The following is a 15494-nucleotide window of genomic DNA, read 5'->3' as shown; positions in this document are numbered from 1 at the left end:
GAGCTTGGTTCGTCTGGTTTTCGTAGGCACTAGGGCATGGTACGCAAGTTAACTTGCGCAGGTTAACTTGATGCGCGACTTAACTGGCGCAAGTGCATTAGTGCTACGTGACTTAAGTCACGCCACTGTGCAGCCATGTTTTTTGAATTTTTTGCGCCACTTTTGTTCTTGGTTAGCTTGTTCCGCAAGTAATTTATTTATTCTTCCTTTGTAATTTTTTTATTCAATAGATATTTAGGGAGATGGTTGACAAAGTCGCGGATGATGACGTTGAACCGAAACCGGCCAAAAAAGAAGGTTCCGGGGAAGGTTCCGGCAATGTCAAACCAAGCTTTAATTTCAAACCATTTAAAGTCCAAATTCCAATTCAAGCTCGAATTGGTAAAATTCAAGAACCTAAACCGGTACCTACCGGTGTTATTTGTGAAGCTCGTGACACCGCCTCATTTTTTACAACAAATGCAAGATGGAGAGAGCGAGAAGAGTTACTTACTTGGGTTCGCGGACAAGGGGTGAAGGCCGGATTTGGTGTTTATATAGATAAATCCGTTATAAAAAGGTTGTACTTGACGATGCAATGTGAAAGGAGTGGGGTATACAAGCCACCTAAGACAAGGAAGAAACCGAATCTTGAAGGCATTGACTCAAGGAAACGTAATTGTCTGTTTAGGTTGAAAGGTTTCTTTGATAAAGATACAAATGATTGGTGGCTTGCAATGCTTTTTGGAATGCACAACCATGACTTGGAGGTGGGAAAGTTACAAGGACACCTAATTGCGGGTAGACTTCGTGCGGAGGAGAAGAAAAAAGTTATTGAAATGACAAAGAGCTTGACGGTGCCTCGGAATATTCTCACCAATTTGAAGGAAAACAACAATGAAAGTGTGACAACAATCAAGCAAGTGTACAATGTGAGAACAAGATGGCGCAAGGGGGAAAGAGGTGACATGACGGAGTTGCAATTCTTGATTTCAAAGTTGGTGGAGCATAAGTGCGTCTATTACACAAGATGCAATAGTGAGGAAACCACTCTTGAGGACATCTTTTTTACTCATCCGGAGTCAATTAAATTGCTCAACACCTTTCTGACCGTTTTGGTCATGGACTCAACGTACAAAACCAACAACTATTGAATGCCGTTGTTTGAGATAGTTGGTTGCACCTCTACAAAAATGACGTATTCCGTTGGTTTCGCCTTTCTTCACTTTGAACTAGAGGATAACTTTGCTTGGGCACTTACGATGTTGAAAGGTCTCTTGTACTCAAAAGACAACATGCCTAAGGTGATTGTCACCGATAGGGATGGTGCTTTGATGAAGGCCGTTGGCACAGTTTTCCCTGAAACATACACCATGCTTTGTTATTTTCATATTGGGAAGAATGTAAGGTCCAAGTGCATCACGGATTGTAAAGTGGTGCCAAAGCCTCCTAAGGGTACAAAACTAGACAAGAAAGAATTGAAGAAGAACAAGATGCAGAATAACAATGTTGTTGAGAAAGTGGTGAATGCTTGGAGAGAATTGGTTGAATCCCCCACGGAGGAATCATATTCAAGTAATTTGTTGAAATTCAAAGAGGTATGCATGCCATTTCCGGAATTCTTTAAATATGTCGAAGAAACGGTGTTGAATCTTAAGGAGAAATTTGTGAGGGCATGGATGGATAAAGTCTTGCATCTAGGGTGTAGAACCACCAACATTGTTGAATCCGCTCATGGTGTTTTGAAAAAATATTTGAGGAGTAGCGTGGGTGATTTGGCATCATGTTGGGATGAAATTCACAAGATGTTAGCAGTGCAATTTGGTGAAATACAAGGTAGTTTCGGGAGGAACAAAACGGTGTTTGAGCACAAATACAAAAAGATCAAGATGATGAAAGAATTGGAGGGTTATGTTTCTAGGAAAGCATTGAGATTTGTCTATGATGAATTGAAACGCTCCAAAACATTCGGATTTGGTGAGGAAGATTGTGGTTGTGTTCAAATGACATCCTACGGGTTACCTTGTGCGTGTATTATTGCCATGAAGAGCAAGCAAAAATTGCCTCTTGTCTTGGATGATATATACCCTCACTGGAAAAGGTTGTGTGTACAAGGAGAGAAGATTAATGATGACTTTTCCATGATGGAGGAGTGGTATGGCATTCAAGAACTTCTCAAGAAAAACCCTTACAATATGAAGCTCCACATCAAAGAGATGATGCGTCAAATTGCATTTCTGGAAACCACATTTTTGTCTCCGCCTTTGAAAAAGGTGGTAACCAAGGGAGCACCTAAAAGGAAGAGGACTACACTCAAAGTGTCATCAACAGGTCGAATCCCCTCTAGGTGGGAGACCATTGATTCTCAAAATCCGGATAATCAACCTTCACAACCAAAGAGGTCACTTCCAAAGAGGAAAGATGCACGCCTTGGCACTTACTCCCGCTCACAAGCTTCATCCTCCGCTTCAAAACCGTTTTGGAATATCCCATACATTTCACAAATTCCAAATATCATGAGGCCTTTTGTTGAAGAAATTGTGAATGTTAAAGGGGATGGTCATTGTGGATTCCGGGTGATAGCTAGGCACTTGGGGATGGATGAGGAAGATCATGTATTGATTCGTCAAGCACTTATTCAAGAGTTGAGAAATCACAAAAGTGACTACATGCCGATATATGACACGGAGGAGCGTTATAACATAATCTTGAATGGTTTATACCCTCCAAAACGTACAATTGGTGTTGCGCCTCCAGATAAGTGGATGACCACTCCGGATATGGGTCACATTGTTGCTTCTTGCTACAAAAGACCCGTTGTTCTATTGACTTTGTCCGAAACGACGGGTGGTGTATGTGATACATATTTCCCAATCCGAAGTGCTCCTCCACTTAATCCACATTCCAACATCATGTGTCTTTGCTTAATTCCCGGCCACTATCTTCATGTGATTTTGAAGGAAGGTTGTCCGTTACGACCGAGTTGTAAGGAGTGGATGAACAACAAGATTGGTGAGGCGGAGAATTGGCATTTTGCGTTTTTGGATAGACAAAACACTTTCAATGAACTCATGTCTAAGGAGCCTAAGCCACCAAAGAAACCAACAAATGAGCACAATCCAATTGTTTGTGGTGATACTTCCACCCCGCAAAAAAAGGAACAAGAATTTGAATGGACGGAGGACATGGAAGAGGACGACAATTAAGGAATGTCACTAGGTGGTATTACACCCCGACATATTTTTTGGTGGTCGGTTATGTAATTTGTATATTTGTGGCCAATATGTAACTAATACTACCTCTGTCCCTAAATATAGGAGCATTTTGCCAAAATTGCGGAGATTAAGAAAGTTGGTTGTAGTATTAAATTTGTATATAATTACTATTGTTTTTACAATTTTATCCTTAAGAGAGAGAGTTAATTGATGTTTTCAATATAATATTTATTGTTGATTGAAGAAAAAAATGTAAAATAAATAAGGGTATGTTGGTAAAGAAATAATTAATGTACTTGGAAATATCAAAGGGGTCTTATAAAAAGGGACAAATTATTTTTTCAAAAGGGTCTTATAATTAGGGACGGAGGTAGTATTATATATATTAAATGAAATGAATTATTTTTTTAGTGGCCGGTTATGTCACACCAATTATTGTTTGCATTACTTACTTTGTCTCTAATTATTGTCATATTTATTTTATCTCATTTATCTCATATCTATTTTTCATTATATTTTTGTGAAGTTTGTGAGGTGAAACATGTCTGAAGATGCACAAGATCTGGTTAAACTTGAAGTCTGTTATGTAGATGTGAAAAAGAGGGCTTGGTTCACTGTAAACCCCACCGACAAGTTGGACGAGTTGAAGGCAAAGCTTGACGACTTCTTTATCCATATTGGTTCAAATCATAGAACACGTGATGTGATAGTAAATGTGTCAGGCCTGGACTTTGGGGAGGATAAGGAAGAGGACTTCTGGAAGACCGTGTATTATCCACAACTTATCAAAGATGTAATCGTTATTTAAGTGTAATAGTGTAATGTTTGACCGTTTATGTGAGACTATGTAATTTTATAAATTTATGGACAAATTTGTGTAATTTGAATCGTTTACGTGTCATTAAGTGTGTTTAAATGATTACGGGTCATTACCGGCGAATTTGTGTAATTTGGACCGTTTGGATCGTTATGTCTGATTATGTGATTGTGAAAAAAAAACGATGTTTTGGTGTAATTTTGATGCACCAAGTCGTATTATCCAATAATATTGTTAAACTGGCGTAATTAGGTTCAATTACGAGCATATTAGGGTTTGGACCCAAACTGCATTCAATGCACATCAGTACAACATTTAATGTTGTACTGATATATCAGTAGTGCGTGAGTTAACTCACGCAAGTGTAATACTATGCGTGAGTTAACTCACGTAGTGCTTGATATCATATATGCCTATGCGTGAGTTAACATGCGCATAGTTTTACCCTTGCGCATCTTAAGTCACACAACGTTACTTAACTAACGCATAGTAATACACTTGCGTTAGTTAACATGCGCAAGGGCAAAATTGGCATGGCTGCAGGGTGCGAGCAAAACGTGCTGGGTGGAGAGCAAAATTCTATGAACAAAGTCATGCACTTTTGGGCTTTTTGTACAGACTTGGTCCAATATTATTTAGAGGGCCTAGATCAAAGTACTGCACAACAACCTTGTCATTGTGATCAAGAAAACACCCTCCTTCCAAGATCTCATTATTTGATATGTAAGTGTTGGATAAGTGAGGATATATGTGTCATTTAAACACACCTCAAAGGTAAGTGTAACCTTTCTTTAAAATAAAATATTGATTGGTGTTTATTTAAAATTTTAAGGTTATTCACGCTTTTTAAAAATATAATTGAGTGTACTTATATTCTATATAATAAAATGAGCTTCATATATGACCATCAAGTCTTAGTTCAACTGATAAAAATATCGAAATTACTCGATAAGATATGTGACTCATTTCGAATCCGACTGATAAATCCCGAAGTCCGATTTGCGATTTGGGCTTTACAGAAGCAGACCGGATAGTCCATTTAGCAGACTCAAACGCATTGGGAATGCTATGATAAGCTTCCATATATATAGGAGATTTACTTTTCCCACCCTATGCATTTCCTAGCGCGCCCTATTTTTTTTCCAAAATTACCCTCGGGACATTCCGGATTACGTTATCCGGACACATCCGGACTATATACTCCGGATTTAACCAGTACACAGAACTGAAACAGATTTGCATGTCATTGTGGCTTTTGAAAGACAAAATCATTATATATGTTTGTATAAGTGACAATTATCTTAAATATTATATCAAAAAATGATTATATATATATATATATATATATATATATATATATATCATTATACCAAAAAAGAGTTGAATTTATATCATTACACATTTCACCTAATGATATACATTTCAACTAAACTAATGATATATATGTAATCTATGGCGCCGAAAGATCAATGGAACTATCATCCACTTCAACCTTCACACCAAGAGCAGGACCAGCACCAACCCTCTCATCATGATCAAGATTTTCAACAACGTACAATCCTTCATCATCTTCTTTGACCGCTACACCCGCCGACCGACTTAGCTCATTATAATCTGCCATTCGGCTGACATATCTATCCGGCCACGTGTCTGCATCCTCTCGATGGTATCGTCTCCATAGAGCGGAAGTGGGAGGAATCGGACAACCATCCTTCAATTTCAATCCCATAAAATGGTTGTCATTCACATATGCCAGACAGATCAACAGATCGATACTTGGCGGCGGCGGTGGACCACATAGAGGGAAAAAGGTTTCTGATTTCCCAATGGACAACACAACAACCGTTTGGTTGAATTTCTATGCCATGAGGAACCCCATAACCGGCATTGTCATCCATTTATCCCGTGGTGCATATCCAATACCCGCGTAGGATAGATCGTCTAAGACTTCTTTATACCGCCTATTGATAGGGCCAAACCGCAAGTGCACGGCCTATCGAAGTAATAGTAGTAAGTAAGAGTATCGTTCCGCTAGGGAGTTGGTCAATCTAATTAGCCTTTAGATATTGATTAGAGGAGAAAGAATTAAGAAGTTGGAGAGTGCAGTTTTTGAAAGTAAATAACAATAATATTAAAAAGCCTCGGGATCATTGGTTCATCATAATAACGAATCTTTTCACAAGCAAGCCTTAAACTTATAATTAAACGTTAATCCTAATTACTAAGGACAAGTTTCTCTTTAGCATATCACAGCTCCTCTCGAAGTCAGTGAGTGTATCCCTCCAACAACCACACCTATTCTCATGGGTGATTGCCTTTGGGACCCTTGAAGATCGAAACTTTATGCGTCCCAAGGTTTGCTAGACTATTCTCATGTTTCGCAACCCTTGTCTAAATTCACTTGTTCGGATATCAAAGCTCCGCGTTCGCTTTATGAATTGATATCTGTGATGATGAATTAACCGTTATCAAACCCTCCGCGTTCGCTTCCACAGTTTGATAATAATTAATTCATGTTTAAAACGGTGAATTTAGATTAGGAATTAGGGTAACAATTAATTAAGGTTTAAGACTTGGCTTGATCCGGATTACGTCATTAGACTTATCCAATGATCCCAAGACAAAGAAGTCTACTCGCTTATGTTCATCGTAGACATGGGGGAAGAAGAGAGAATGCGATAAAAGTAAATTGCAAGGAAGAAAGTAAAACGAAATAAAGACTTTATTAAAATAGTACTGAAAATAAACAAAGTAAAGGATGATTGTTTATGGTGGAGAGCTACTCTATTTATAGCTTTACAATCGACTTAGAAACTAAGCAACTAAAAGGGTAAATCAGTAAAGCTGCAACAGGGTAACTTGGGCCCGAAGAAAAAGCAGCAAGAGAGGCTCTGGGGACGGGCACGGCCGTGCCACATGTTGGCACGGGCCGTGCCAAGCTTCTGGTAAGGGGAGATCATATTTTTGCCCCGTATCTTCGTATTCTTGCGCTGTATTTTGCTCCAGTCCTCTTTCTTTTGCTCCAAGGCACCTTCCACCATATATTCATTCCTAAAATAAAATAAAAGACAATTTGAAGTAAAATATTCTAAACTAAAATAAAATGCAATAAAATAAAATCAAATCTAAAATAAAACTAAACTAAATAAGGCAATAAATAAACTAATCTATGACTCATCAAACTCCCCCACACTTGAATCTTTGCTTGTCCTCAAGCAAAAGGCAGCAAACATAGTAGCAACAAAAGATTTGATTTATGGCAATATTAAGAACATAAGTCTCTAGAGAAAGGCCTTGCCTCAAGTACACTAATTACAATTTCAAATACTTCTCATGAACCTATTCTACCCAACATCAAGTCTCAAGTGAGTGTGTGTGTGCAGTCCAACCCTTTTCTTGCTCCTGTATAAGACAGATATTATGAGGAATAGGTTCTATCCTTAGTGCTAAAGTAACCGAGAAAAGTCCTTTCTTCATTTCATATAAGAGTGATGGGAATTTGAGTTAAACATTAAATTAGATATAACAATTAAGCACAAGGGGCTGCAGATGCTTAGGGGCTATCTATCCTCGTAGGGAGTCTTCTCGGATGTAATTGTCCTTTCCCCCTAGATTCAAAATCACCCTAAGTAGTGCTGCAAATTTATTGTTTGTTTCATCTCCGCGTAGGAAGTCTTTTTGGATGTAATTGTCCTTTCCCCCTAGCATTGATGAATTTGTTTCACTTTAGGTTCAAATTAGGGAGTCACCACCACAATTAGGAAGTTAGGGATTGTCCTTTCCCCCACATGTTGGTGCCATTCTCCCGCCCCATTTAACATTAACAAGTTAATAAGAATATAACAATTAAGAACAATTTGATTAATTTTCCCACACAAACTTATACTACTTTTACTCTTAAGACTTTAAAGGGTCTAAGTTAACACTAAAGATAGAATGTGTTCCTTAAAATACCTATTCATACATTTGCTCAAGGATTGCAACCGGGTGCTTTTCTCATTGGAGAATTTCACAATAAAACATGATATGGGTATAGCAAGAACATAAGAAACACAAGAAACTATTTTCATGTACAAGAGGCGACCTAAAGAAGAGATAAAACAAAAATTTTCATGCCATATTTACATTAAAAACAAGCTACTTAGTCATGCCTCTTGCTATAAAAACAAAGCAAAAGAATAAAGTTCAAGGGAGTTTGGACACTACGACTCTAGACACTTTATTAGGCCCCCCCCCACACTTAGGGGAAGCATTGTCCTCAATGATTCAAAAGAAAAAGAAATTAAAAGAAGAAGGAAGAAGAGAGAAGGGGTGCAGAAAGCTCACAAGGTGTTGTAGATAGCAAAAAAAATGAATTTTTGGACTCTGGAAGCTGGCACGGCCGTGCCAACCTCAGCACGGGCCGTGCCAACATTCTGTGGCTGGCTACTAATTTTTCTTTGCAAAAAAAAAAAACATGGCACGGCCGTGCCAACCTTAGCACGGGCCGTGCCAACCTTCTGGTTCCAAGGACTTCAATTTTTTTCATTTTCTTGAATCGTATTCGGACAATTACCTACAAAACAACTTGAAACAAAACGAAAGCAGTTAAATGCGTGGGTTGCCTCCCACGAAGCGCTCTTTTACCGTCACTAGCTTGACGAAAGATGCAAGAGTGGTTCCTCATGGAGGATTTAAGAGGGCTAGTATCGTTTCTTCTTCAACAGCTTCACCTGCATTGTAAATCTTTAGTCTTTGGCCATTAACTTTAAAAGGTCCAGTTTTTTCAGAAAAAATTTCAATTGCCCCATAGGGGTAAACAGTACGAACAGTGAATGGACCAGACCATCGTGATCTTAACTTACCTGGAAAAAGCCTTAGCCTAGAGTTAAAGAGCAGTACAAGGTCACCGCTCTTGAAGTTCCTTTTGAGGATATGCTTGTCATGCCATTTTTTAGTTCGTTCTTTGTAAATACGGGCATTTTCATAGGCATCAATTCTAAGTTCTTCTAGCTCACTTAACTGAAGCTTTCTCTTTTGACCAGCTAGATTGGGATCTAAGTTGAGGTTTCTTATGGCCCAATAGGCTTTATGCTCAAGTTCAACCGGAAGGTGACAAGATTTTCCATAGATTAGCTTAAAAGGTGTCATTCCAATTGGAGTTTTGTAAGCTGTTCGATAGGCCCAAAGAGCATCGTCGAGCTTACTTGACCAATCCTTCCTAGAGTTTGAAACTGTTTTTTCAAGTATGGCTTTTATTTGTCTATTGGAGACCTCAACTTGTCCACTCGTTTGTGGGTGATAGGGTGTAGCAATTTTGTGTTTCACTCCATACTTTTGTAAAAGTTTTTCGAAAAGTTTAGATATAAAGTGAGACCCTCCATCGCTTATTACAACCCTTGGCACTCCAAACCTTGGAAAGATAATCTTTTTGAAAAATTTTATAACAACATGTGCATCATTAGTGGGTGAGGCAACAGCCTCAACCCATTTGGACACATAGTCAACTGCCACCAATATATATTGATTTCCAAAAGAAGAGGGGAAAGGTCCCATGAAATCAACACCCCATACGTCGAAAATTTCGACTTCAAGAATGTTGGTTAAGGGCATTTCATTCCTCTTAGTAATGTTACCGGTGCGTTGACATTTGTCACATTTAGAAACGAATTTATGCACATCTTTGAAAAGCGATGGCCACCAGAAACCAGATTGAAGAATTTTGAAAGAGGTCTTTTGAGTACTGGTGTGGCCACCATAAGAAGAGGAAAGACAGTGGGTTAGAATACTACTTACCTCGTTTTCAGGAATGCATCTTCTGAAGATCCCATCTGAGCCTCTTTTGAAAAGGTAGGGTTCATCCCAATAATAATTTTTGAGGTCATGGAAGAACTTCTTCTTTTGTTGGTAGCTCAATCCAGGTGGTAGTACTCCAGCTGCAAGAAAGTTAACAAAGTCTGCATACCAAGGTGCGTTAGTTTGTGCCAATAAGAAGAGTTGATCATCCGGAAAGGAATCATCCAGGGGTAACTCATTCTCATTGGTCTCCCTAAGGCGGGACAAGTGATCAGCTACAACATTTTCGGTACCCTTTTTATCTCTTATTTCAAGGTCAAATTCTTGAAGGAGCAAAATCCATCGGATCAACCTCGGCTTGGCATCTTTTTTGTTTAACAAATATTTTATTGCCGAGTGATCTGTGTAAATGATGATTTTTGATCCTACCAAGTATGGCCGAAATTTGTCAATGGCATAAACTACCGCTAACAATTCCTTTTCTGTAGTGGCATAGTTTACCTGTGCCCCATCAAGGGTCTTACTTGCATAATAAATGGCATGCATCTTCTTGTCTTTTCTTTGTCCCAACACAGCCCCTACTGCATAGTCACTCGCATCACACATTATTTCAAAAGGCAAGTTCCAATCTGGTGGTTGTATGATAGGGGCAGTGACCAAAGCTTCTTTTAACCTGCAAAAAGCCTTTAGGCATGCATCATCAAACAAAAAATCTGCATCCTTAAGGAGCAAGCTTGTTAGTGGCTTAGTGATTGAAGAAAAATCTTTAATGAAACGGCGGTAGAATCCCGCATGTCCTAGAAAGCTTCTAACTTCTTTGACCGAGGTAGGAGGAGACATTTTTTCAATAATTTCAATTTTTGCTTTATCTACCTCTATACCTCGTTCAGAGACTAAGTGTCCTAGGACAATTCCTTCTCTTACCATGAAGTGACATTTTTCCCAATTCAACACTAAGTTTACCTGTTCACATCTTTCCAAAACTTTTTCCAGGTTAGTCAAACAATTATCAAAACTAGATCCATGCACAGAAAAATCATCCATAAAAACTTCCATTATATCTTCAACAAAATCGGAAAAAATAGACATCATGCATCTTTGAAAGGTAGCGGGGGCATTGCAAAGACCAAAGGGCATTCTCCTATAGGCAAAGGTACCAAAGGGACATGTGAAAGTGGTTTTCTCTTGGTCATTAGGGTGAATGGGTATTTGGAAGAATCCGGAATAGCCATCTAAGTAACAAAAGTGTGAATGCTTAGCTAACCTTTCTAACATTTGGTCTATAAAGGGGAGTGGGAAGTGATCTTTGCGGGTTGCTTTGTTAAGCTTCCTATAGTCAATGCACATCCTCCAGCCGGTGACGGTTCTAGTTGCAATGGATTCATTTTTATCATTCTTAATAACTGTAAGACCACCCTTTTTAGGTACTACTTGAACCGGGCTAACCCATTTAGAATCAGAAATTGGATAGATAACACCTGCATCTAGGAGTTTTAAGACTTCTTTTTTCACAACTTCTTTCATGTTAGGGTTTAGTCTTCTTTGGTGTTCAACGGAGGGCTTATAGTCCTCTTCAAGTAGTATCCTGTGTGTACATAATGAGGGATTTATTCCTTTAATGTCATCAATGGTATAACCTATGGCTTTAGGGTATTTCTTGAGAACATAAAGTAATTTTTCAGTTTCTACCTCATTCAAGCTTGCATTCACAATAACAGGGTAGGTTGAGTTAGGGCCTAAGAATTCATACCTCAGGCTTGGTGGGAGTGGTTTAAGCTCCACCTCTGGTGCTTCCTTTGGTGAAGGGGTTGGTTCTTTTCCTATTAGCTCCTCTATGCCCACATTTTCCATAGGAGGAGTTCCATCTAACATCTTCTCATACTCTTTGGCGTCTTCATCTAGTTTTGTACCTGCATCACTAACCAAGCATACTTCTAAACCATCATGTGTAGCTGATGCCAAAGGGCACTCTTTCACACAATGGTCAATTATATCAAACATGTAACAAGAGTCTTTAATGGAAGGATTTTTCATTAGTTTAGCAAGTTCAAATTCAACAGTATCCTTACCAACATTAAATTCCAATTTCCCATGTTTAACATCTATTATAGCCCCAGAGGTAGCAAGGAAGGGCCTTCCCAAAAGTATAGGTACTTGGTTATCCTCCTCTATTTCCATCACAACAAAGTCCGTAGGGACATAGATCTCTCCTACCTTGACAGGGACATCCTCTATGATTCCAGCTGGATACTTAAGGGAACGGTCCGCTAATTGTAGGGTCATCCTAGTTGACTTAAGCTCCCCCAATCCCAATCTCTCGTAAAGAGATAAAGGCATCAAACTGACACTAGCTCCTAAGTCACACATTGCCCTCTTTACTATTTCAGACCCTATGACACAAGGTATAGAGAAACTTCCTGGATCCTTAAGCTTGGGTGGCAACTTATTTTGGATAATGGCACTACATTCCTCCGTAAGGTTCACCGTTTCACTTTCCTCAATTTTTCTTTTTTTTGAAAGAATTTCTTTTAAAAATTTAGCATAGGTGGGCATTTGAGTTAGGACATCGGTGAAAGGAACGTCAATGTAGATTTTATTCATCATTTCAATGAACTTTTTAAATTGCTCATCAAGCTTAGACTTGGCAAATCTTTGAGGGAAAGGAATCTTTGGTTTGAAGGGGGGTGGTGTAACTTCCTCACTTTGTGGTTTCTCACTTTCTTCTTCAGCCACCTCACCTTGCGGTTCTCTAGTCTTTTCCTCACTAGGTTTGACTCTTAAGGGGCCTTCTAATTGCTTACCACTCCTAAGTGTAACGGCGTTCATTCTAGGTTGGCAAAATTGAACAACTAGAGAGAGCTGAGCCTCTAAGACCTTATTGTGAGAGGAGATAGAGTCTACTTTTGATGTAAGTGAAACAAAAGAGTCATTCAAAAGTCTAGTTTGATTTGCAAGCTCCTTGAGCTGCTCGGATTGATTAAGAAGATAATTTTCCATTAAAAGTTCAAGATTAGACTTTTGAATAACCTCTTGGTTATTAGCATAACTTGGTGGTGTTGTTCTTTGAACCAAGGGATTTTCATTAGGGCTTTGGTCAAGACTTATACCTTGGTTGTTTTGAATAAAGTTTATTTGTTCAACACTACCTAGTTTGCATTCACTACATGTTTTACAAGGTGATGTAGGAGTAGTATCACTAACATTAAGTTTTTCAAATTTGTGGGTTAGTGCATCAATCCTAGAAGCAAGGTGGTCATAATTAGAGACTTCGTACATACCTGCCCTCTTTTTGGAGGGTGAAGACTTTGTAGTGATTTCTTTATCAGTCCATAGAAAGAGGTTTCGAGCCATGTCTTCAATCAACGCGTAGGCTGTTTCGAAATCTTTGTTCATCAGAGCACCGCCTGCAGCTGTATCAACAAAAATTTTAGTAGCATGAGATAAACCATTGTAAAAAGTGTGAATGATCAACCATTCCTCTAGTCCATGGAGGGGGCAAAGTTTAAGCATATCCTTAAAACGTCCCCATGAATCGTGAAGAGATTCCCCCTCTTTTTGAGTAAATTGAAAAAGCTTTGCCCTTAGTTGGCCAATTTTTGATGGGGGAAGGAAATGGATGAGGAATTCACGCTTCAATTGGTCCCATGAGGTGATGGAACCAACTCTTAGGGAATGGAACCAATTGAGAGCTTTATCTTTTAGAGAAAAAGGGAAGAGATGTAGTCTCAAGGTTTCTTGGTTTTTCTTATACGTTACGGTGAGCCGCCAAAAAGTTGAGATGTGGAGATTGGGATCCTCATCGGGGGATCCCGAAAAACAATTTTGCTGCACCATTTTAAGTTGGGCAGGCTTAATTTCAAAATCTTCATCTTCAACCGTTGGATACACAATAATAGCATATGGCTCTCCCATTGAAGGGGTCACGTATTCTTTAAGAGCACGTCTTTCAGCCATGTTTGGTATTATTTTTATGTTTTCCAAGAAGTTAATGATGAAGGAAAAGAAAAAGTTAAAAATAAAAAGAAAAGAGAAAGAAGAAGAGAGAATTCTAATCACTAAGAAAAAGCTAATCAAATTAGTTAACTCCCCGGCAACGGCGCCAAAAACTTGATAGGGCCAAACCGCAAGTGCACGGCCTATCGAAGTAATAGTAGTAAGTAAGAGTATCGTTCCGCTAGGGAGTTGGTCAATCTAATTAGCCTTTAGATATTGATTAGAGGAGAAAGAATTAAGAAGTTGGAGAGTGCAGTTTTTGAAAGTAAATAACAATAATATTAAAAAGCCTCGGGATCATTGGTTCATCATAATAACGAATCTTTTCACAAGCAAGCCTTAAACTTATAATTAAACGTTAATCCTAATTACTAAGGACAAGTTTCTCTTTAGCATATCACAGCTCCTCTCGAAGTCAGTGAGTGTATCCCTCCAACAACCACACCTATTCTCATGGGTGATTGCCTTTGGGACCCTTGAAGATCGAAACTTTATGCGTCCCAAGGTTTGCTAGACTATTCTCATGTTTCGCAACCCTTGTCTAAATTCACTTGTTCGGATATCAAAGCTCCGCGTTCGCTTTATGAATTGATATCTGTGATGATGAATTAACCGTTATCAAACCCTCCGCGTTCGCTTCCACAGTTTGATAATAATTAATTCATGTTTAAAACGGTGAATTTAGATTAGGAATTAGGGTAACAATTAATTAAGGTTTAAGACTTGGCTTGATCCGGATTACGTCATTAGACTTATCCAATGATCCCAAGACAAAGAAGTCTACTCGCTTATGTTCATCGTAGACATGGGGGAAGAAGAGAGAATGCGATAAAAGTAAATTGCAAGGAAGAAAGTAAAACGAAATAAAGACTTTATTAAAATAGTACTGAAAATAAACAAAGTAAAGGATGATTGTTTATGGTGGAGAGCTACTCTATTTATAGCTTTACAATCGACTTAGAAACTAAGCAACTAAAAGGGTAAATCAGTAAAGCTGCAACAGGGTAACTTGGGCCCGAAGAAAAAGCAGCAAAAGAGGCTCTGGGGACGGGCACGGCCGTGCCACATGTTGGCACGGGCCGTGCCAAGCTTCTGGTAAGGGGAGATCATATTTTTGCCCCGTATCTTCGTATTCTTGCGCTGTATTTTGCTCCAGTCCTCTTTCTTTTGCTCCAAGGCACCTTCCACCATATATTCATTCCTAAAATAAAATAAAAGACAATTTGAAGTAAAATATTCTAAACTAAAATAAAATGCAATAAAATAAAATCAAATCTAAAATAAAACTAAACTAAATAAGGCAATAAATAAACTAATCTATGACTCATCACCTATCATCATTAATCCTCCGATAGGGCATTTTCTACACCGATAAGCTCTTTGTAAAGGTTGTACCAGACTAATGTGTGATCATCAACAGTCAAGTTACGTAGGACCGCAACTGCTCGGAACCCACAATGGCCATCACGGGGTACATTCGTAACCTTTTCAATAAAGCCATGCATCCAAATTGTTGTTCTTTGTGTGGTATGTGGACTTCAACGGGTGTTGGCTTCTTTGGATTTTTTGGAATTGGCTTCGGAGGAGTAGGAGACATGTTGCTTTTCCTTGCACTCTTTCTACTCGTCCCTGTTGACCGTGTCTGTGAACCCTGTGTTTCTTGCTCTTGGGAGTCAACAATCTCCCATAGGGAAGGGGACCGCCTTGTCGATCGA

At 38.8% G+C, this 15494-nt stretch overlaps 1 protein-coding gene, 1 non-coding gene and 1 pseudogene across 2 annotated transcripts; all 3 read left to right on the top strand.

The window, feature by feature from the left end:
* Nucleotides 1-242: 242 nt before the first annotated feature.
* Nucleotides 243-1133, top strand: LOC146953740 (uncharacterized; annotated as a pseudogene).
* A 39-nt stretch (nt 1134-1172) lies between these two features.
* Nucleotides 1173-3185, top strand: LOC146953739 (uncharacterized). Its single transcript, XM_085742483.1, has one exon. It carries the CDS (start codon nt 1173-1175, stop codon nt 3183-3185), a length of 2013 nt encoding a protein of 670 aa, XP_085598609.1.
* A 10082-nt stretch (nt 3186-13267) lies between these two features.
* Nucleotides 13268-13374, top strand: LOC146953738 (small nucleolar RNA R71). Its single transcript, XR_015025249.1, has one exon. It is a non-coding gene; the product is annotated as a small nucleolar RNA R71 (small nucleolar RNA).
* Nucleotides 13375-15494: the final 2120 nt, after the last annotated feature.

This window comes from Medicago sativa, chromosome 1 (assembly GCF_051527215.1).
Source record: "Medicago sativa cultivar Bolivia chromosome 1, Bolivia_mono, whole genome shotgun sequence".
In the NCBI taxonomy this organism is placed as follows: Eukaryota; Viridiplantae; Streptophyta; class Magnoliopsida; order Fabales; family Fabaceae; genus Medicago; species Medicago sativa.
This window is presented reverse-complemented; position numbering and strand designations above follow the sequence as displayed.

Bases quoted from the DNA above. Each gene is read 5' to 3' on its own strand.
- LOC146953739 (XM_085742483.1), top strand. From the start codon at position 1,173: ATGACGTATTCCGTTGGTTTCGCCTTTCTTCACTTTGAACTAGAGGAT.